The sequence below is a fragment of the Martes martes genome (genome assembly GCF_963455335.1).
Source record: "Martes martes genome assembly, chromosome: 4".
Lineage (NCBI taxonomy): Eukaryota > Metazoa > Chordata > Mammalia > Carnivora > Mustelidae > Martes > Martes martes.
In genome coordinates this window covers 173233981-173254844 of record NC_137891.1, presented here as the reverse complement: position 1 = coordinate 173254844, position 20864 = coordinate 173233981, and the positions used below count along the sequence as shown (strand labels likewise).

At 54.1% G+C, this 20864-nt stretch overlaps 1 protein-coding gene across 1 annotated transcript in view; it reads right to left on the bottom strand.

Annotated features, from left to right (window-relative positions):
- RUNX3 (RUNX family transcription factor 3) overlaps positions 1-18873 on the bottom strand; it is a 57068-nt gene extending 38195 nt beyond the window's left edge. Inside the window, exon 1 of the mRNA XM_080802722.1 lies at positions 18801-18873. Coding sequence (XP_080658848.1) covers positions 18801-18858 — 58 coding nt within the window. The 5' untranslated portion in view covers positions 18859-18873. The remainder of the gene's footprint in view (positions 1-18800) is intronic.
- Between the last annotated feature and the right edge of the window lie 1991 nt (positions 18874-20864).

Here is a 20864-nt window from a genome sequence, read left to right as displayed (position 1 = left end):
GACTTAAAATCCCACAGCCAGCAAATGTCAGGCTCTGGAGACAGGGTCACAGACTTGAGGCGCTAAGATTGACAACGTTAGAACCCTCGTCCCTGGAACTCACATTAATTGAATGCCCCCATGTGCTTGGCACTGTCACCATCACCACACCCGAGGAGGTGGGCTCTGGTGTCACCCCCACATGGTACGCAGACTGAGGCTCAGCAGGGTAGAGGAACCTGCCTGCGGTCACACAGTTACAAGGCTTTTGTCCTAGAATATACGATCCCTAGGATCAGAGAGTCTTAGGGGGTGGGAATCACAGCTGGTCAACACTGGGAGGACCTTGAAGATCCTTGAGTCCAACTCCCTTATGCCAGAGAAACAGGTCGGAGGAGGGGACGTGGTTTCCTGAGGTCACAGCATGACCTTGGCCAAGGTCAGGACTCACCACTCACCTTGGGAGATTGGCTGGGCCCTGAACGTGGGGTCCAGGGGGCACTTGGCCCCTCTGACCCTTAGTCAAGACCTAGTCTGTCCCATGTTACCGAACTTTCTGGTAGGTAACTGACCGTTTCCTGCTAGCCCACAGGGAGTTCTTTGAAACATTTAATTGAATACCTCCTGTTGCAGGGAACCTTTCCTTCTAATCTTGCAGTCCTTGTGGGAGGAGTTTGGTCACTGATGCAAGTCCTCTTGGAGTGACTGTCAGTTTAGCAGAGCAGAATGGGGTTAGGGAAAGAGTTTGGAGAACTGAGGGCCTGGAACAGGGGAGGGATTAGCTCTTTGGGATTCTGCACGGCCAGTACCCCCATCTCTCTGTCCTCATCTCCTTCTACCTGTCCCCTCCCTGTATGCAGCCACACTAGGCTAGCTAGCTTCCTTGCTCATCCTTAAATACCAATCCTACCCCCACTGCCGGGCATTTGCCATAGGGTTCCCTTTCCCTGGAGAGCCCCTCACATTCTGTCTGCAAGGCTCCACTCACTACCTCAATCAGGTCCCTGTCACCCTCTGTGAAAGACCTTCTCTGAGGCCCTGTGCTTCAATAATGGCAGAATAATGGTGCCCAAAGGTGTCCACATCCTAGCCCCTCTAACCAATAACATGTGACCTTACACAGCGAAAGGGAGTTTGCAGGTGTGATGAAGGTTAAGGACTTCAAGATGGGGAGCTTATTCTGGACTATGTAGGTGGCTCTAATTTTTCATAAGGGTCCTTGTAGAAGTGGAAGAGGGAGGCAGGAGAGGACAGTCAGTGGGTGATGTGACATGGAAAACTGAAAGGGTCACCATCAAGGGAAGTGGGTGACCTTTAAAAGCCCAACAAGGCGAGGAAATGCATTCTCCCAGAGCCTCCAGAACGAAACACAGCCTTGCTTATACCTTGATCTTAACCCAATGAGACTCACGTAGGACTTTTGACCCCCCCAGAACTGTAAGATGGTACATGCGTGTTGTTTGAAGCCACAAAAATTTGTGGCAATTTGTTATAGCAGCCCTAAGGAAATCAATACAGCCCTGTTCTTTGATTTATACTTCTTCAGCCCCTTTATCCTTGCCTGAGACATTATGTCTCTACTTATGAACTATCTGTTCTCCCCAGTAGAATGTCAACCCCAGGCGGGAAGAGTTTTGTCTTTTCACCTAGTGTTGTCTTCCCAGTTAGAGTTGCCAGATTGAGCAAATAAAAATACAGAGAATCCAATTAAGTTGGATTTTGGACCAATGACAGGCACTTTTCTCATATAAAGTTATCACAAATATTGCAATTCTTTATACGTCTGAAACTCAGATAATCTGGGTGTCCTGTATTTGGTCTGGCAACTATATCCCCAGTGCCTAAAAACATGTTTGGGTACCTACAAGGGTCTCGGTAAACCTCTGTCCAGTGAATGAAGTACATAAATTAATGAATGAATGTTAATTTCTAGTTTAGGAATCTGTTTGGTTTTCAGAATGCCTTCTGGATAAAGTGTATTTAATAGCAAATAATCGAGACAAACCGTGTTCTGGCCCTGGCTCCACACCTGGTACTGTTCTGAGTGCATTACAGTTGTTGCCTTGTTTGGTTCTTACAGTAACCTGATGAGGTTATTAGCTCATTTTCCAGGCGAGGATACCGAGGCCCAGGACGTTTGCCGACTTGCTCAGATTCTAGCAACCATTGAGTAGCTCAGCCAGGCGACTCAAAGCCTTTGAAGAACCTGGACCGTGGAACATTCTAGGTTCATGACCTGACACAGTTCCCCACAAACACAAGATCCTCTCTAACAGCCCATGATGCCTCTGCAAACGGTACCCTCCCCCATTCTGGGACTCCAGAACTCCTGGGTGTGCACCAAAGCCCCATCCTAATTTCCCTTCATTGTGAGACCATGCTCCCGGGATGGCTCGGCCCCTCTCTCTTCGCTACTCTTGTGGCCCCTGCCCCAACACTGACCTCCCTGAGATCAGAGAGGGGTCACTTTCAGCTCTTTGGCTATGAAGCTTAGACCCTGGCTCCAGGGAAGTGTCTAGAAACATTTGAAAATAGATGGATGGATGGATGGATGAATGGATGATGAATGAATGAGTGAATGACTGAATGAGGGAATGAATGGATGGAAGAGGGAATGAATGAACATTCATCTATTTCACACTGGGCTTTAGTTTTAGAGTCTATTAAAGGACAAGAAGAGTCTCTCATCCTCCCCCCATCTCTTAAAACACATTTTTTTTTGATTATAAGAATAATACACATTCATTAAAGAAAAATTGGAAAATAATAAAATTACGAAGAAGAAAATTAAAACCACCCATAATCCTGCCACCCAGAACAATTGTTAACATTTTGGTTTTTAGCCCTCTGGTGCTCCTACTGTACGTATAGATTTAATTTCTTCTCTCCTCCCCCGACCTCCTTCTTTTCTTTTCTAACACTGGGAACCTATATTACATACTGTTTTCAACCTGCTTTTGAAATGTACCAACATATTGTGTATGTTTACTGCCCTGCTCATCAAATCCTCTCCCCCTCGGCAGAGCAAGCGTCTGTGCCGTAGGGCATGGGGGTGGGGTGGCAGGGCGGTGGGGGGTGGGGGGGGAGATGTGTGAAGACACCCCGCTTCCCCTGCTGGACCACCGTAGTGTTCCCTTGTGGCTGTCCCTTTCGGGTGTTTGTGTGTTTGTTATGAAGACACTGCCGGGAACACCCTGGTATACACGTCTTAGCCCCATTCCAAATTCCTCCCTTAGGACCAGCTCTGCGCCAGCCAGTTCCACTGGGCTGAAAATACCCATTTATTCAGCCATTTGTCCACATTATGGTCTAAGGCTTATGGTTTCCATCCCAGATACTTAGATCCAACCAGAAGAGCCTCACAGATGACTGCAATCTGAGGGTGCTTGTGACCTCAGGCATGTGTAGACCTCATACTTGTTAATAATTCTCTACCTGAGCTCCCCACGTCCCAGGCCCCGGGCATCTCCGTATGTCCTCAAAAGCACTCTCCAGGGGCTGGCAGAGCTGTCTCCCATCTTACAGATGAGGATCCTGAGGGTCTGAGAACTAAGTGGCCTGACTGAGGTCCCAGAGCGGAGACACAGAGCACCTGGGATCCGCCTCAAGTCAGCCTGACTCCAGGGGAGGATGACTGCCCCACCCTCCTGGGGCCACGCCCAGGTAGACCACTGATTCTGCTCCACGGAACTCTGGGCTTTCTAATCTGGGGCAGCAAAGACCCTGCCCCGTTATTCCTGCTGCCTGCTCCCCGAGGGGTCACAGTCCAGCATCCCTGGGAAGCAAGGACAGGGCTTTGACCGAAAAGCTGGTGGCCAGATCCTGCCCTATGTCCTGATGACATCGTGCCTTACCTCACCCTCTCCATCTTTAAAATGGGCGGGCAGATACTCAGATGACAGCCCCCTGGGCTTGCGGCTGCTTCAGCAGAGTGGTGGCGATACTCAGTGCTGAGTCAAAGGGAGAAAGAACTGGTCAGATGCGCCACCTTGCCACAGACAGCCAAGCCTGGTCCTGGGGGGCGGGGGGCGATACTGGAGTGAGGAGGTCTGAGTACTAGGCTGGGCAAGGGGGACCTGACAGCCCCAGATGGAGCCTGACCCCCACCCCCCAGCCCTGGCAGACGGGAGGCTATTTTTTAACTGACCCCACAGGAAGAAGAGGCCAGAAATGAGCTCAGGGGGTTAACCCAGGGCCCCAGGGCCCCTTCCTATTTGCATCCTCTTCCCCCACTACCCAGGGAGCTGTGTGGACTTCACCTGGAGCTCCCTGAAGCCTTCCAGAGCTCCCAGAAGATCAGACCGCTGGAGCTGGAAGGCCCCCGCATGGTCCCAGAGAGATGTGTGGGGAATCTGAAATACCCAGAGCCAGCCTGCCTGCCTGCCTTCGTGCCACCGGGCTAGGCCACCTCCTCCCCTGCCACGTTCTCGGGGACCCTCAGCAGCCCCTCCCTGTCTCAGCCTCAGTTTCCCCACCTATCAGATGATGGGTCCCCTGGAGGCATCTCTGAGGCCTCTCCTAACCGGGAAACGTAGTTCTCCGTTGAGGCCTGTACTCTGTGCCATCAGTCCGGGATTCCCGTGAAGCCTTGTCCCTCAAGCTCCAGCCCAGTGGACAGGGGCCACTGGCAGGTGTCTGGGGACTCCCAGGAAGAGGAGGGACTTCCTGGCCAGAGAAGCAGGACGAGCCTGGGTAGGGGGAAAGCAGCTTCCCCTTGCGGCCTCCCTCAGACCACATCACCAGGTGTCCCTTGGTCCCCACGGGCAGGGGTTCCTGAAAAGTCCGGGCGTCTGTTGTAGTGGGTGTGGCCGCTCATGCGTGTTTGCCGGTGCGAGCGTGTGCGTGCTCCTAGGCGCCTGGAGGGGTTGGGGAGAGGGCGGGGCCTGCGGTGGAGGCGGGGCTTTGCTGAGCTCTGACAGAGGCCCCGGAGCTACGACTGAGGCCCCGCCCCACCACACCCACAGGTCCTACCCAGAAGCCCTTTCTGGTGCTGCTCTGACCCCTACGCTGAATGCGTGGGGGGGGAGGGGGGTGCATGTCCAGGAGGGTAGGGGTCCCCCAAATGCTGTCAGAGCCTCAGGAGGTTGGGACCCCAGGGGATCCGTAGCAGAAGCTGATTCTGACTTGCCTTCTTTTATTTACTGTCTAAAACAATGCTGTTAATACACAGCATCATTGGGTCGCTCACATAGCACACCCCGACCCCTGTGATACAGCTGGTTTTGACCCTGGAACAATGTGAGGGTGGGGGTGCTGACTCCAGTGCAGCATATAAAAATCTGCCTGTAAATTTCGGCTCTTCCCAAAACTTAGTTACTCTTCACTGGAAGCCTCACTGATAGCATAAACTGTCCATTAACTTGTTGTATGTCACATGTATTCGATGCCATAAAGTAAGCTGGAGAAAAGGAAACGTTACCAAGAACATCAGAAGGAAGAGAAAATACTTTAACAGTACCGTGCTGTTATTTATGGCAAAAAAATATCCTGAATGGGCACAAGCTGAGCCCCAACCTTGAGCAACAGCTTGATCGCAAGTTCAGGTTGTCACTGACTGAGCCATAGTCCTGTCTCCCCCCAGTCAGTAGGGGCCACTGTGAGCTTTTCTTCAGCCGTGATGTATCTTAAAGCCCAGGTCGGAGGCCTGACAGGCCCACTGTCCGTGTGGGGTGGAAAGCCATCAAAAGCCTACCCGCCACCTCGGGCCCACACTTCCGGCCTGGGCCCTGGCACAGCCGGGGAGGGCAGAGAAGTCCAGATCCCCTCTTGCGCTTGGCTGGGAGGCAACTTTCTGCTCAGAGTATGGGGCCGCCCCGGGAGTCTGAGCTTGTGTGTACCACTCAGCAGCCCCAGGCAGCCCTGCCCAGTTCAGGTCAGCCACTGGAAGGGCTTGTATGTCCCCAGATCCTTGAACTGGGTCTTCTCTTCCTGACAAAGCCCAGGACACCCAGCAGACCACCCGAGGGGTTGTCACTCCTCTCACGTGGAAAAAAAGCAACACGGGTCTGGGCTCCCTTGCCACCTGTGCTATATTTTTGGGGTCCGCTCATGTTCCCCCTCTCCTCAGACAGGGCCAGCTACCCAATCTGTGGCATTCAGTACAAAATGAAAATTTAGGGTCCCTGTTGAAAAGGCCGGAAAAAAGCTCCTAGCTTTCCTCTGTGGTATCTCTTGACTTATCATGATGTCTGTATTTGCTATTTAATGTTACATTCCCTTGGACATGGGGACAGTGTGCGGTGAGTGCAGACCCTCACAGACATTCCTCCCGACCAAACCTTGGCATATGGGTCATGTGCACCACCCGTCCTTCCCATGCCCACACTCATGTCCGGCCCTGCCTGTGTGGGCAGGACTGAGCCCAGGCCCCAAGTCCCCGCATTCTCCTCTGTCTCCGACTTCACTTACTCTGTGTCTGACTTCACTTACAAAGCACAAATCCAAAGACGAAATTATTAAGAATTTCAAGATGGCAGATGCAGAGCATTAACCCAAGCATAGGGGGCCCTTCTGAGCTCGAAGCCCTGGGGTCGCCCCTGGGGTTGCAGCCAGAGAAGCCGCCCCTGCCTGAGGGAGAGTCCCAGCTCAGATATGAGTGTCACCCCACCCAAATCCCATCACAGCAACGAAGCCCGCGACATGCAGGGGTGCGGGGGTAGGAAGTGTGGAGCCGAACCGTATGCATTCGGGAACTGTCTCTCCTGCACTGGGCTGTGCCTGTGGAAGGGGTGGGCAGAGCCTGGCCTTGAACCCCCACTACACTGCTTCTAAACGACGTGATCTTAGACAAGGGGCTTTGTTTCTCATGTTCCTCCTCTGCCAAATGCGGACGAAAATATTGACCCTGTAGGGTTGTGAACCTTAGCGGGGATGTGTGTAAAGTGTCGGGCCCAGTACTGGCAGAGTGAATTTCAGAGGTGAGTCAGGGCAGAGGAATGACCACCAGGCAAGGGAGGTGGGCCCTAAAACAGGGACAGAGGCATGTGTGCATGTGTGCCCCTCACCCCGCATGGGGCACCTGAGAGGGGAATTCCAGGGGACTTCTGCGAGATGTCCAGTCTGGTAGACTGGGGCGGGATGCTGGTGCATTCGGTGGGAGGGACCCCTAGGAGAGCTAGGGGGTCGGGGAGAGGAACCCGGAGGGAGAGATCCCTGCCAAAGTGCTCACAGTGCCATTACGAGAAGGATAACACAGGCCCCGGCCGGATGAGAAAGAAGCCCTTTCCTTGGGCCATGTATGGACCTGGGCGAGCCAAGGGATTTGGGCCTGGCTTTCTCGGAGCACTTTCCGAGCTCAGCTCTGGCCATGTTGTTCCATGCCCGCTAGGCCTCAGTTTCCCGTCTACACCCTGGTGGAGAAGGGCCACCGGACATCTCGTGTCTTCTGAACGGACCGTGCACTGTGCTCTACACATCTCCCTTCTTTGTTCCTGAAATGACAACCAGCCCATTTCTCAGATGAGGAAACTTGAAGCCCAGTGTTGACTCACCCAGCAAGAAAGGGGTTCTGATTGGCCAGGCTTGTGGAAGTGCTACCAACTCTTCCCGGGAAGGGGACCAGTGGAAGTGAAGGAATGTTCCTCCAGGGAGAAGACCTCGATGAGCTCCTAGCCACGGTGCTGTGGTGAGGCGCACAGGCTCCAGATGCAGGCTGCGTGGGGTAGAAACCCAGCTGGGGGACCTTGGGCAGGTTAACCTCTAGCCTTCAGGCTTTTCATCTATAAAACTGACTTAATAATAGCATTTGTCTCCTAGGGTCGTGAGGATTCAGTCAGCAGAGGTATGGAAAGCATATCGTGCCTGGCACTAGTAAGAGCTGTATGTCAGTGTTTGCTGCTAATATCCTAACCATTTCAGAGCTGAGTTGTTGTAATTCTGTTTCCTAGACAATTATGCATTTAGGAATTCCAATTTTGTACTTTTCCCTTTTGCACTGAGCATCCAGCTAATTTCTCTTGCAAGTCTTGAACAATTTCCTCTGTCCTTGAAAAAATAACTCCCGGCCCCCACGGGGCCTGTTGCCTGGGTGGACTGAACACGTCTCCCTGGAGCAGCTTTTCCCAAAGAGGGTTCCTCGACACACCAGCCTGAGGAGGAGCCCATGTTCCTCAGCATTTTAAAGCCTCTGAAAAATCCTTCAGCAAAATACTCTGTCAAACATGGTTAGATACACTCTTCCCTAGTCTTGTTTGGTCACAGAGCCCCTTTATTTCTGCTCAGCACCTGACACCATCTGCCGAACACACGGTGGGAGATGCCCCCCTCATTTCCTGGTTTCTAGGAAATGGCAGAACCAAGCGAGCGAGAACTGTGAGTAATGCCCCTCACAGAGAGGCTCAGTTCCACCCCTGCAGAAATCATCTGCACTAAAGCTCTTCCTTCACTGCTCTGCTCGGGTGCCCTGTGCCCTCCCCTCCACTGTCTGGTTCAGTCCCCACAGCAGCCTGGGGAGGTCAGTAGTGTCGCTATCCCCATCTCACAGATGAGGAAGTTGAGGCTCAGGGAGGTTAAGTGACCACACAGCCTACTGGCTGATCTGGGAGACAAACCCACAGCTTCTGATTCTAAAACCCACATTCTTTTTCTGAACATGGATAGGAAAAGCACAAATAGATTTCATTCTGCCAGGATCAACCTTCCCCAGTGATTTGCTTTTTAAAAATCTAAAGTGTTCCCCCCACCAACTATACACTGAATGTATTAGAAACTTAAAATCTTTAGTAACTTTTCACCTGATGACAAAGGCAATCCATGCTTGCTGTGTATAAGATTTTTCAAACATTTTGAGTTGGAAACAGAAAAAGGCCAAAATCTCATTCCAAGAAATAAAGCTGGGTGAGCATTCGGGCCGACACTCTCCTTGATCTGCATGGCCCAGCAAGGTAGCTGTCATGCCCAGGAGGCTATTTAAATTAAAATAGTGAAAATGAAATAAGATTAAAAATTTGGTCCCTCAGTTGTGCTAGTTGTGGACTGGGCGGGCACATTTTAGGGACACGTGGCAAGGAGCTACAGCATCGAGCAGCACAGACCTGGGACATTTCCATCATCCCAGAAAGTTCGGTTGGACAGAGCTGCTCTAGTCTCTTCCTAGGCATAGCCCGATGTACATGCATCGTGATTATTAACATTCTTCATGAGGTTCCTGGATATGTTGTATGTCTCTGCCTGGCCTCACCCACGGAGGGAAGAGATGCTCCAGAGACAAACACCAGACGCAGGGAAAAACAGTCTCGAAGGAAATAGACCGAATGATAGCGGTCTTCTCTGGGTGTTGCGATTATAGCTTATTTTCAAATTTCCTAGATCCTTCAGGAGATCTACAACATAAAATGCAGGTGGGGTGGGGATATTAATGGATTTGTTTTTTTTTCCTAATTCTCGCTGCTTCTAAAAGTTTCAAGGTATGATCTTACCCGAGGCTTAACTTATTAGTAGTAGTGTTTCTTAAATTGTCGACTCATGAAGACTAGGAGCTTGCACAAGTCCAAGGAATAAAACACCAAATTAGGAAAAGCAGACAGAGGTTTTTTTCTCAGGCCCAGGGCCCCCCAGCCTAGGGCTGTTCTAGGTAGGGCTGGCTTCCTGGGCACCCAAGCCACGCAGTAGCTCATGGTGTCTTGCTTAGAAAAACCCCACGCTTGGTTTAATTCTCTGGGCTTGCCATCATGAAATTCCTAATGATTTTTGTACAGGGGGCCCTGCATTTTCCTTTTGCGCTATGCTTTGCAAAGTGTGTCGCTGGCACCGGTGCTGGGATTCTCCCCAAGATGGGTCGCATTTTGACTGCTCAGAATCATTGCCTTTGTCCTCCTCAGACCACAGACGTGCCCATCCATGGAGCACTCACTCTACGTGCCTGAGAACAAGTATGTTTCGGTCTCTCAGATGTGTGCCTAGAGAGTGACAAAAATAGGGCTTGCAAGTGGGCGCGGGAGGGCCCCTGTGGTCTCTGTTCACACACGTACCCATGCTCAAGGTGCACGTCTACGCTGGCCTATTTCAGAGGTGGCCCGGTGCATCATGGGATGCTCTGTCCCACATCCCTGCCCAGCTTAGATCCTGCCTGGATTCCCTGCCCTGAACTCCATGCCCGACCTCTAGGCCTGGCCCACCTCCCCTCTGGCCTCTTCCTCCTCAACTTTCCCACAAGACCCACAAGCTCTCCGATCTCTAAGAAACCCGTTCTGTGTGGCATAGATCCATCCCTTCACCCATACCGTTAATTCTGCCTGGACCACTAATGTTCCTTCCTTCCCAGACCTACTCATCTCAGACTCTACCCTTCCTACGAAGCCTTCTGGAAGTGTTTGAGAAGGGCCTAGAGGTGTGTTGGTTGAATAGAGGAGGCTATAAATCACTCTGGCACCTGGGGGTGTCAGGGAGGGCTCCAAGAAGTGGTAAGTTCCCAGGCCTTCTGGAAGAAGAGATGTCTGCCAGGTAGAAGGAAGGGTTTTGCCGGGCTGGCTTTGGTGACAGACAGATTCTCACATGCATTTGGGCTTCACCAGCTACCAGCTGCATGACCTTGGGTGAGTCCCGTCCCTTTGCTGAGCCTCAGTTTCCCCATCTATAATAACAACAACTCCTAGTACATGGATTACTGTAGAGATGAAGTGAAATGAGATACTCCTGCAAAGACCACACAGGGCCTAGTCTACAGTAAGTGATCAGCGAATGCAGCTCCCATATCCCTTCCTCATTGCCTTTCTCCTCCTAAATAACTACTTTCGGCCAATCATACCATCACTGAGTCTGTTCATGTATTCATTTCTGCATCAGAGGTAGGGATACCTGTGATGAGGATTTAATGAGGTCATGGGAGCATTTATGGAAGTCCCAGAAGGCTGAGATTTTACATGGATAGGGAGGGTGTAGACCAGAGGGATGCTGGCCTATCTCCCTGGGGCATTTTCCAGAGACAAACTCCACTTATCACTAGAACTTTGGCTCTGGTGGTGGTGGGGGGTGCGGTGGGTTGGGGTTAGGGATCTTTGCCTTTCATTTGCTCCTGTATCCCCAGTTCCCAGAACAGTGTGTGGCATGCATACAGTCGATGCTCAATAAATATCCATTGGAATATCAGTGGCGCCAACTGGACCTCATCACGTCCCAAGTCCTGGGCATGCCAAGAATACTGTCTCCAGATTAGGATCACAACGTAAGCCGCACGCATTTCCTGAGTACCTGCTGTGTACATGGTTCTGCCCAGCCCAGGGTAGACCCTTCCTCTACATCCTAAAGAGGTAGGCCCAGGGGGAAGATGACAGACACAGTGATTTGGCAAGAGGAAGAGAGAAGAGGGGTAACCAGCAGGTCCTGGACTGGCAGCTCAGTGTTTAAAGGTTTAGAAAACACCAATCACCAAATAATTAGGGACAAAGGCTCCCTGCCATGATTGCACCATGTAGCATTAACTACAACGTTTGAGTGTTTTCCTTCCAGTCTTTTTTCTAGAGCTGCCTTGCACTCAGAGCTGGCTTCCTCTCCTCTTTGGGAAGGTATATGGCTGCTCCACAGAGGACCTCTGGGCCCCCTACCACTCCTAACATGGGGCTCCAACCTTCCTGGACCAGATAGATCTACCTAAAATAGGAGGGTGTGCAGAACCCTGGCACGGGCTTTGCAACAACCCCTTTCCTCCATGGGCAGGGACCAGGACTCAGGTCCACTGAGGGGGGACTGCATTATCAGCATGGGGGGCACTTTCTGGGACTGTGGGGGTTTTGGTGCCCAGGCAAATTAAGTTTCAGGCAGGGGCATGACCAAAAATGGACCTTTTCTCTCCTCCCCACCCCACTACATTTCACCCCGTTTTCCATCTGAGGGCTCTGAGTTTCCCCTTCCCTTAATACCTTCTGCTAGCTCTGCACCCAACCGCCTCTCTCATCTCAACTAAGGTGAGCACCTGGCTGGCTCAGGCCGTGGAGCATGAGACTCTTGATCTCAGGGTCATGAGTTCGAGCCCCACGTTGGGTGCAGAGATTATCTAAATAATTAAAAACTTGAAAAAAAAAAAAAAGGGTGAGCAGACCGGCAGACCCACTGGTGCCAAAGTATCATGACTACAGGGACCCAGATGGGCGCCCTAGAGCAGCCGAGTGCTCCAAGTGGAATTGTGGTCACCAGGTCACAGAGTGAAGGACGTTTTGAGGGGGGGCGATTTTGGTCACCCCTGCAAATCGTAAGTTATGGGCATCCACCCTTTCCGCCCACAAGTAAGTCTGAACCTTTTGCCAAAAACACTTCCCAGACGCAAAAGAAAACCCCAAAGAGGAACCTAAACCTTCACGCCTGCGGTGCCGATTGGACGGGAGCACTCGGGCTCCCACCAGCAAGCGTTTCAAAGAATGAGCCAGCCGGCAAAGGGGGAAGTGAGGGGCCCTGCTGGAAACCTCCCAGGCTGGTCAGTCCTGGTTCATTCAATCACTTGCTCATTCATCCTCCCTTTCCCCTACCCATTTAGCAAAAAACCCTGGGTGGTCCTTCTCGACACACACAAGAAGGGGCGGTGACGGTGAGTGACGGTGGGGCAGGGCATTCCCAAGGCCTGGAGAGGACAGGGGAAGGACCCAGGAAGGCACTCCAGGGGGCAGCCAGTAAGCTGGGCCTTGAGAGGAGACAGGCAGCTGTCTCACTTTCCCTATCCCGCTCAGAGTCAGACAGGCTCCTGCGTAGGACGCAGGGGAGGGGACATTAAACAGCATCAGTCCCCAGCATTTACGGACGGCTTGGCTCTGCACCAGACCCCCATTAAGCACATAATATAAATTCTCTTTGAATCCACCCAACAAGCTTTGAATTGGCTACTGTTTGTTCTCCCCATTTTAAAGATGAGGAAACTGAGCTCAGAGAGGTGAAGCGCTTTGTCTAAGGCCACACAGTGGGGAAGTGGCAGTGCCCGGCTACAGCCTGGGCTTGTAACATTTTACGTTGCCTTGTCCCCAAAGAACACCCTCTTCTCTACCACCCTCCCAGAGAGCCCTTGACAAGGGGCCTCACAGTCCCTCTACAGTCTCCTCTATGCTTACCCCTCTCTGGCCCTGAGAAAACCAGATGTGGGAACATCTGCCATGGCATGTGATGAAACTGGAGACGCAGAGTGTGGCCCCAGCCCAGCCGGAGACAAGACAGTCAGCCCTTGCTGCCTGCCAGCCCACGCACGGGGCTCCAGGGCAGGTCCCATTCACTACAGGAAAGCTCCCTTGGAGGTCCGTGCTCCCAGCCCTATCGCACAGAGGAGGAAACTGAGCTCAGAGAGGTGAATTAACATGTTGCCTACTAAACAGCTCTGACCTGGTCAGCCTGACTCCTACACTGTGGGCCAGGTGCAAGGTTGTCACTGGGTGGACAAGAAAACTTGGTTTCTTGCCGCTGGATTCAACCTGACACAAGACCAGACTCCTCTTCGGACCTCCATCTCCCCATCTATTTAGTGAGGAGGTGGCACTCTGTACCCGGTCCAATATTTTCCTGCATTGGCTCACTGTTTCTGGTTCTTGTGACTTCTCAAGTTACGACCAGGTCTCACTCCCACCCCAGGCCCACAGTTCCTAGAGTCATCCGCGCCCACCCCTTGCACTGGGCGGGTTGGGGGCTGCCTTTGGGAGGGGCTACTTCAAGGCCAATGACAGAGGGCCCAGGCTCCACTGGGGGGCTAAAGCTCTTCCTTCCTTCCTTCCTCCCTCCTCTTACTTCCACCAAGTAAGGCGGGATACTGGGCACTAAGGTGGGCACCATGGCTGGCCCTGGGACTGAGCTTGGAGGAGGCCAGGGCCCCTTGGTGGTGGCAGGTGGTCCTGGGGAAGATTCCTGGCAGAGGGGGTGTTTGAGTTCAGTTTTGAAGATGGGATGAGACTCCTCAGCTACCAAGAGGGCACACTCTGGGTGGCGGATTTGAGGATGGGCCTGCAGATAAAGGCGTTTCCAGGAGACAGGAATAAAGACTGGTGTTTTGGCCGCCTGGCCCTCCCCTGCCCCCAGCCAAACTCTGAGGCCAGGCCTTAGTTTCCCCTCCTACTGAGCAGTCTGGACTGGCTCAGAAGCAAGGCTGAGATCAGAGGATGCTGCTCTCCCCTGCCTCTCAGAGCCTTCTGGAAGGTCAGGTTTTCAGGCCCTGTTGCTCAGGGGCATTCTTCTCCCAGCTCCCCTCCCCTCCGTAACCTCCCCCACTCCCTTAGGCAACCAAGTAAGCCTCAGCTTTGATGCGGCCACCTCAAGCCTCAAGGCCCAGGTGTCAATGGGCCCTCTATGTGACCAGTGGGGCCGCTGGGGGCCGCCAGCTGCCGTCGTGGGCGTGGGTAAGGCCTGGACACACAGTCCCACTGTGTGGGGCTGGTTCATGTCCGCCCAAACCCTGTGGCCGGTGGGGGGCTCCCAGGAATGTCTCCCTGGGGGGCACTTTGGACAGACAGGGTGGTCTGGGGAGACGGGGGTGTGCAGGGTGGCCTCGGGAGCCCCTGTCAAAGGGGCCCAGCAGACGTGGCGCCAGGTAAGCACCGTAGTGGGTGTGGGGTGGCTGGCGGTCCGTCTGGTCAGTCCGCTCATCTCCCAGGGTTGGCGGGGGAGGGGGAGGCTGCCGTGGGCACACCACTCAGGGTGACCCACTATCCTGCGGTGCCTGGGGTCTGGGACTTTCAGGGCAAAAACCAAGAGAGTCCCCTGTTGTTGGCTTAGGAAAGGACAGTGACTGACCTCCTTAGTCTGGACAGTTTCCTCCCTGTCCAGTGACCTCTGAGTCAGACCATGGGGGCTAGAGCTGCCCAGTGCCATTTTGTCCACCCCCCTGCCTCCACCCAGGCCTGCATCATGCCTGAGAGGCCATTTTCCGTCTCTCCCAGGCGTCTTAACAGGAGGAGCTGCCAGCCGACTACCCAACCACTGCTGAGAGGACCTTGGCGGGGCGGGTGGCCCGACACACTGGCTGTCCGTCCACTTCCGCGGGCTCCAGCCACCCTGGGGGTGCCCAGAGTCATCTCATTCCCATCTCCACACCTTTACCCCAGGCTGTTCTCTCTCCTGGAATTCCTTTCCCCCTCTGTCACGTCTTCACCCAACCAAGACCAGCCTGAATGTCATTTCACCAGGGGAATTGTTCTCCCTATCCCCGGGTGGGCTAGTCTAGTCCCCTTCGTTGAACTTCTAGACCCTCATTCTTCCCTCCTTATAATATCGATCACACCCCAGCGCAATTTTCAGTTTCCTCATCTCTTTCCACACCTGACCTCGAGCTCTTCAAGGGCAGACAGCCTGACCCAGTCACCCTTATATCCGAGATCCCAGCACAAGGCCAGCCTCACGGAAATTTTAAGAATGAGGGTGTTCATTTGCGATGTCCTCTGTGCTAGGCACCCTGCTCATTGAATTCTCTCCAGAGCCCCTTGAGTTCGGTATAATCATCATCCCCATTTTATTGATGGGGAAACAGATACAGAGAGGTGAAATGACTTGCACCAGGCTACACAGCCAGAGCCCAGACTCGAATCCCTGTGCTCCACTCCCTGAGAAGTTTTTGTGGAATTACTGGATAAGTGGAAACCTTTGCCTCCCCGGGTTCTCCTAAATGCTACGTGTTGCAGTTCAGACCCATTTCCTCCAGTTTCCTCCCCAGAAAGGTACCCCAGTGGGGAAAGCTATTGCCTGCATGGGTGCGGTTAAGGGGTGTGCTGCGAGGGGGACGCCCCACAGAAGGGCCTCACGGGCAGTTTAGGACAAGGGTGTCGACCTTCCATGGAGCTGTGGATGGGCCCTTGGTCATCCCCAGGGGCATTGCCTGTGTTTATCAGATGGGGAAACTGAGGCCCAAAGAGAGGAAGGGACTTGCCCATAGTCATGCAGTACGTCTGAGTCAGAGCCATTAGGTCTCAGTGTCTCCATTTCTCAAAGAAAGGAATAAATGCCCTTTGCCAGGGGCTAGTCCCGGCAGAGGAAGAGGGGGAAGAATGGAGAATTGCTGGGGGCCTAGGGGGTGCCCCAGGAGGTCCCCGTGCCCTCTCTCTCCTTCTGTTTTGGTGCCTGGAACTCTGCTGTCAGTCTGCCAGCTTTCTGGGTTGAGTCTTGTCCTCTTTCCTCCTCACCCTCTACTTCACGCCCTCCGCCCTCTTCCTAGTCCTCTTCTCCCTAGGGAACTGAGGTGCGTTTGGGAATTGGGGATCCACATGTTTGGGGTCCCGAGGACGCCCCGCCCCCCAGCCCCAGCCGCCCACCTGCTGAGGGGCTAGGCCTGAAGGTTCTGCTCGCACGGAATTCGGGATGTCTGTGCGCTGGGGTGGGAACGCGGGACAGCTTTCCTGTCACGAACCTCCAACTAAAATGCAGCGTCTCCTTCCCCAATGATTTTGTCCCCAGCGGAAATCACAGATGTTCTTTCGTGTCGTGAGGGCTGTGGCGGAGGATCTGGAAATGCCATTTTCGCTTGTCACTGCCGTGTGGTGGCCGTTGCTAGAGCTCCTGAGCTCCCTGCACTCCGTGTGTCACGACAGAGGCACGAGGTCACAGTCTCATCACTTAACTTTTTTTACAGCTTGATAACCGTATTTCCACAGATCTGGTCCCCTGCACAGTCCTTCGGATTTGGTTTCATGCCCTTAAAAAGTGTGACTCTGAGAAGGCGTCTATGGCTTCCTGAGGCTCCAGAAAGATCTGTGGCTCAGAACAGGTTAACGACCCAGCATGGCTCAGCGTGGAGCCCAGCATTTTACCACCCAGAGGTTAGCTCTCTCTGGGGACAGACTCGGCAGCGGCAGCCCTGTGACTCTCAGGGGACAGATCACCCAAATAAGTGTGCTATAAGCAGGACATGGGGAATGGAGCTAGGCAGGAGAGACGGGCCAGCCAGCGTGGACCAACACCTCAGACCCCAGACCTGGAGCCATCCACATGGACCCTGGTTCACAGAGCACATCTCTGTCCCTGCCCACCAGGAATCAGCCTGCTATGCCTAGCAGCCTCATGTCTCTGGGCGCACATGGGGCCCAAAGCCACCAGCTTGCCTCTCGCTTGCCCTCCGAGCTGCTCTCTGCCCTCTCCACGGCCTCAGGAACCCATCTTAGGCGGCAGCTCCCTTAGTCCAGTCTCCCCAGATTCCTTTGTTTTAAACCCTACATTTCTCCATCTTGCTCATGGAGGGAGAAACACAGATTACAAAGACCCAGCAAATGGTTTTTATAAACTCTTATTTTCTTGCCACAGACTGCCTTTAATTAGCTCTGGGGACTACAAAGGGAATAGCGTTATAATAGGAGCAGCTTGAAGGAAGGAGCCACGGCTGTCAGCTCCCAGACCTGAGGCTGTTGCTTGTCACCAGCCAGAACCAGGTTTGGTGGGAGTGCATCCGCCTCAGGGACGGCAGCCCCCCCATCTTCGACCCCCACCCCCAGCCCCCATCTGCAGCCGTACAGCCTGCCTCAGCTTCTCTCCAGAGGGGAGGAAAGGGTCCCACCTCAGATAAGCCCTTGAAGAAACCTTTAAACAATAAGAACCCAAATGTGCCTCTGCCCCTGCCCAGAGCTGGCCTCCCAGGGACTGGCTCTGAGTCACTCCGTTAGCCGGCAGCGGGACAGGCCCCAGGCCGACGGGCAAAAAGGCCGACAGTCAGACCGTCTTCTGTATCTCAGCTGACCACCTCAGCCGAAGAAAGGCAACACCAGCGCCCCCCTCCTCCCAGCACTTGGAGTTTTAGATTCCATTCAGCCCCTCTATTCTAGAGGAGAGCCTGTCTCCGTGTACAATCCCGAGGCACTACCCTCACCCCCAGCCCATCCCCAGCCTCAGACCATCAGAATGCCACAGCCAGAGCTTCTCCGTTTGGGACCATGACAGGTTACCTTACTTGCCTAAGGCCACTGAGCGGGGTAGTCAAGACCTGGGGACTCAAGCTAAGGGCCTCTGGACCCCCGGTCTCAGGTGTCACAGCCCCATCTGGACTCCTGCTGAGGGGCGAGGGGGAGGAAGGCAGCCGGCGGATGTCTGAGGTCAGGGCTCATTGGCCCTAAGAGCCAGGCAGAGGCAGGAAAAGTCTCCCCCCGAGTTCCAGCCTCCATCAGAGCTTCCAAGAGGGGGATCCTGGAACCCTATCCATTTTGAAGGACAGAGCCCAAAACTCTGGGTTGCTTTAGGCCACGAATAGAGGCAAGAGCCACCTAGAAACGCTTTCTTCTCCCCCGCGGCGGAGTCTGTAAACCTTCCCCAGGCCTGCTCCCCCGACGCTCAGCCAGTTTCCTGCATCCCAGAGCTATGCAAGTTCTCCACAAACGCCTGTAGCCTCCTTCTCCTCCCTCTGCTTCCCGCGGCCCAGGATGACTTGGGAAGCCTGGGAGAGATCCTCAGAGAGATCTCCAGATTCATGGCTCTTGACAGAAGCTGGCCTGGCTCTAGGAGACCCGAGTGCGTCCCGGAGCCTGCGTCTGTCTGAGTTCACGTGGAGGGTCCGAGCTCCCCGGGTGGGCCAGGGGCTGGGGCGGAAGGGTCCTGGAGCCCCGTCAGTGAGGCAGGAAGCCTCAGGTCACAGGAACACCTTCCATGTCCTCACCACCTCAGGACCCTTCGAGGTTGGCCGCTGAGGTCTTGCGGCGTCCATTTCCCCCACCACTTACTGTCCCCACCAGCTGAGGATAAAAGTCCCACAAAAGTCCACTCCAAGAGACCACGGAGGCCACCAACCCCTCTTCCCACCTCAGGCTTTCAGGAGTCAGCCGACATAGGTAGGCAGGCCGTGCACTTGAAGACAGCCTGGGTGGTCGGTGGAGGGACGCGGTCCGGGGCCTGGCCACAGCTCCCCACCCAAAAGGATCAGCCCAGGGCCCTGGGCAATCGTTACTCACCGCGGATGAAGGTTGGCGAGTAGGTCGGGAAGGAATCGAAGATGCTGTTCGATGCCATGCCCCTCTCTGAGGAAGGCGAGAAATCAGACCTTCCGGGGGTTGGCTTGGGATTGACTTGGTTGGCTGTTGTTTTATTTTTTCCTTGTTACTTTTTGAAAATAAAAGGGGGGGAGGTCGTGGTGTCGCTTTTTGTTTGTTTTTTTGTTTTGTTTCTTTTTTTCCCCTATTGCTACGAAAAAGAAAAAAGGAAAGAACGCGAGAGTGTGTGTGTGAGCGAGAGAGAGAGAAAAAAAAAATCCCCAAGGAAAGTAAGTTTCTGTTTGTACCCAAGAATTTGGATTCCCAGTCCCACAGGAATGTCTAGCCACAAATTTTCAACAGAAGCGTATGCAGAGTGTATCATTAGATGGCGGGAAGGAGCCTTCGGCAGCCAGGGCGGAGGAGCTCGCTGGGCAGAGAGAGCAGAGCCAGGCCCAGCATCAGCGCCACAGGGAATGAATGAATGAGGCTCGCCCCTGACAGAGCCCGGGCTCCAGTGGGTGCGAGGGCGGCCCGGGGGTGGGGAGGACCAGGAGCCAACCAGCTCCCGCGCAGGGCCCTGAAGGCGGCTGAGGGCCTGGCCCTGTGGTTCTGTGGTTGAGGGACTAGGCCTTCACAGTGTCAACCCAACCTCAGCTCACAGGATGCAAGAAGCCAGCTCGCGGCCTTGGCCCATTGGCTGGGCTGGGGTCACCTGGGCTGTGATGTCACGGCCTCTTAGAAGATTCTGTGGCTGCCTCTCTCTCTTTTTGGAAAAAAGAAAAGAGAGAGAGAGAGAGAGAGAGAGAGAGAGAGAAGGAAAGAAAGAAAGAGAAAGAGAAGGAAAAAAAAAGTGATGGCTTTTATTTGTGGCCTCAGCACGCGGCCCAGGAGCAGAACTGAAAGCAGTCGGAGGGGGTGGCTGGGCGGTGGTTTGGATCCTGTAAAGGAGACTCATTTTTAATTAAGGCCAGTGTTGGCCTGGGCGGGCTGGGAGCCCCTCGGGCCCTCACCAGACCTACCAGCGGGTGGTAGGGCTCCCCGCCATGCCCTCCGCCCTGGGGCTGCGGCTGACACCCGGCCACGGTCCGCCACCACGGCTGCCAGGGAACAGTCCACATGTGTGGCACTTCGGGGGGATTTCACGGCAGCTGGGATTAAACACAAAGGGAAACACTCGAAGTGGCATCACCCCAGCATGGCCTGCCCGCGGAGGCCTCCCTCGTGAAAGCTGGCAGCAGGGCCGTCTCTGCCAAGGAGCCCGCTGCGGAGCTCGGGTTCCGAGCCCTGAGCTTGGCGTTCAAGGCCCTTTGCTCACGTTGCCCACTTTCATCTCCTCAGGGTTCTCCGTTTTAGCCAAGTGTGCCTGGGCTTTCCTGCCTCCATGGCTGTCTCCTCCTTCCCCCCCAACAAACACACCCCACCATTACCCTTTATTAGGGCACTTTTGGAATTCTTCATGTACCAGAAGGTTCAAGGCTCAGAGGGACTCCGAAGTAGAAAAGACATGGGAAGTAATTCAATCCTACACTCTGTCCCCAGAAGCTCGGGCAGGTGGGGGCCAGAGTTGGTAAGGGGGTGCAGGGTGGTGGCTTTCACTGTTTCCCTTGTAAGCTCTACTTGCCCATTTCATAGGTCAGACACTGAGGCCCAGGATGCTGAAGTCAGCTTGTGCAAGGCCACAGAGTATTGTGAGTGGGATTAGAACACCGGCCTCTGATTTACCAACTTGGCCTCTGCTGTAACAACACAGCACCCTGCTGTGCCCTCTGGGCTCAGTCCTGAGACTTCGGGAAGCCCTCTGCCCGCCGGGGACTGCCCCCTGGCCTCTCTCAGGGTGCCCGAGCTTGGAGCCAGGGCCCAGCACCCATCCTTGCACTTGTGGGGGTCTCTGAAGGCCAACAGAGGGCCCCTGTTGGATGGGCATGCCGAAGGAGGAAGGGCTGGTCCACAGCCCCCCAGAGACTGGTTTCCACCCGCAGCCACACTGGTCACCAGGGAGCGGTACGCCCTTGGAAACTTGCCACCTGTGCCTCCCTGGGAACC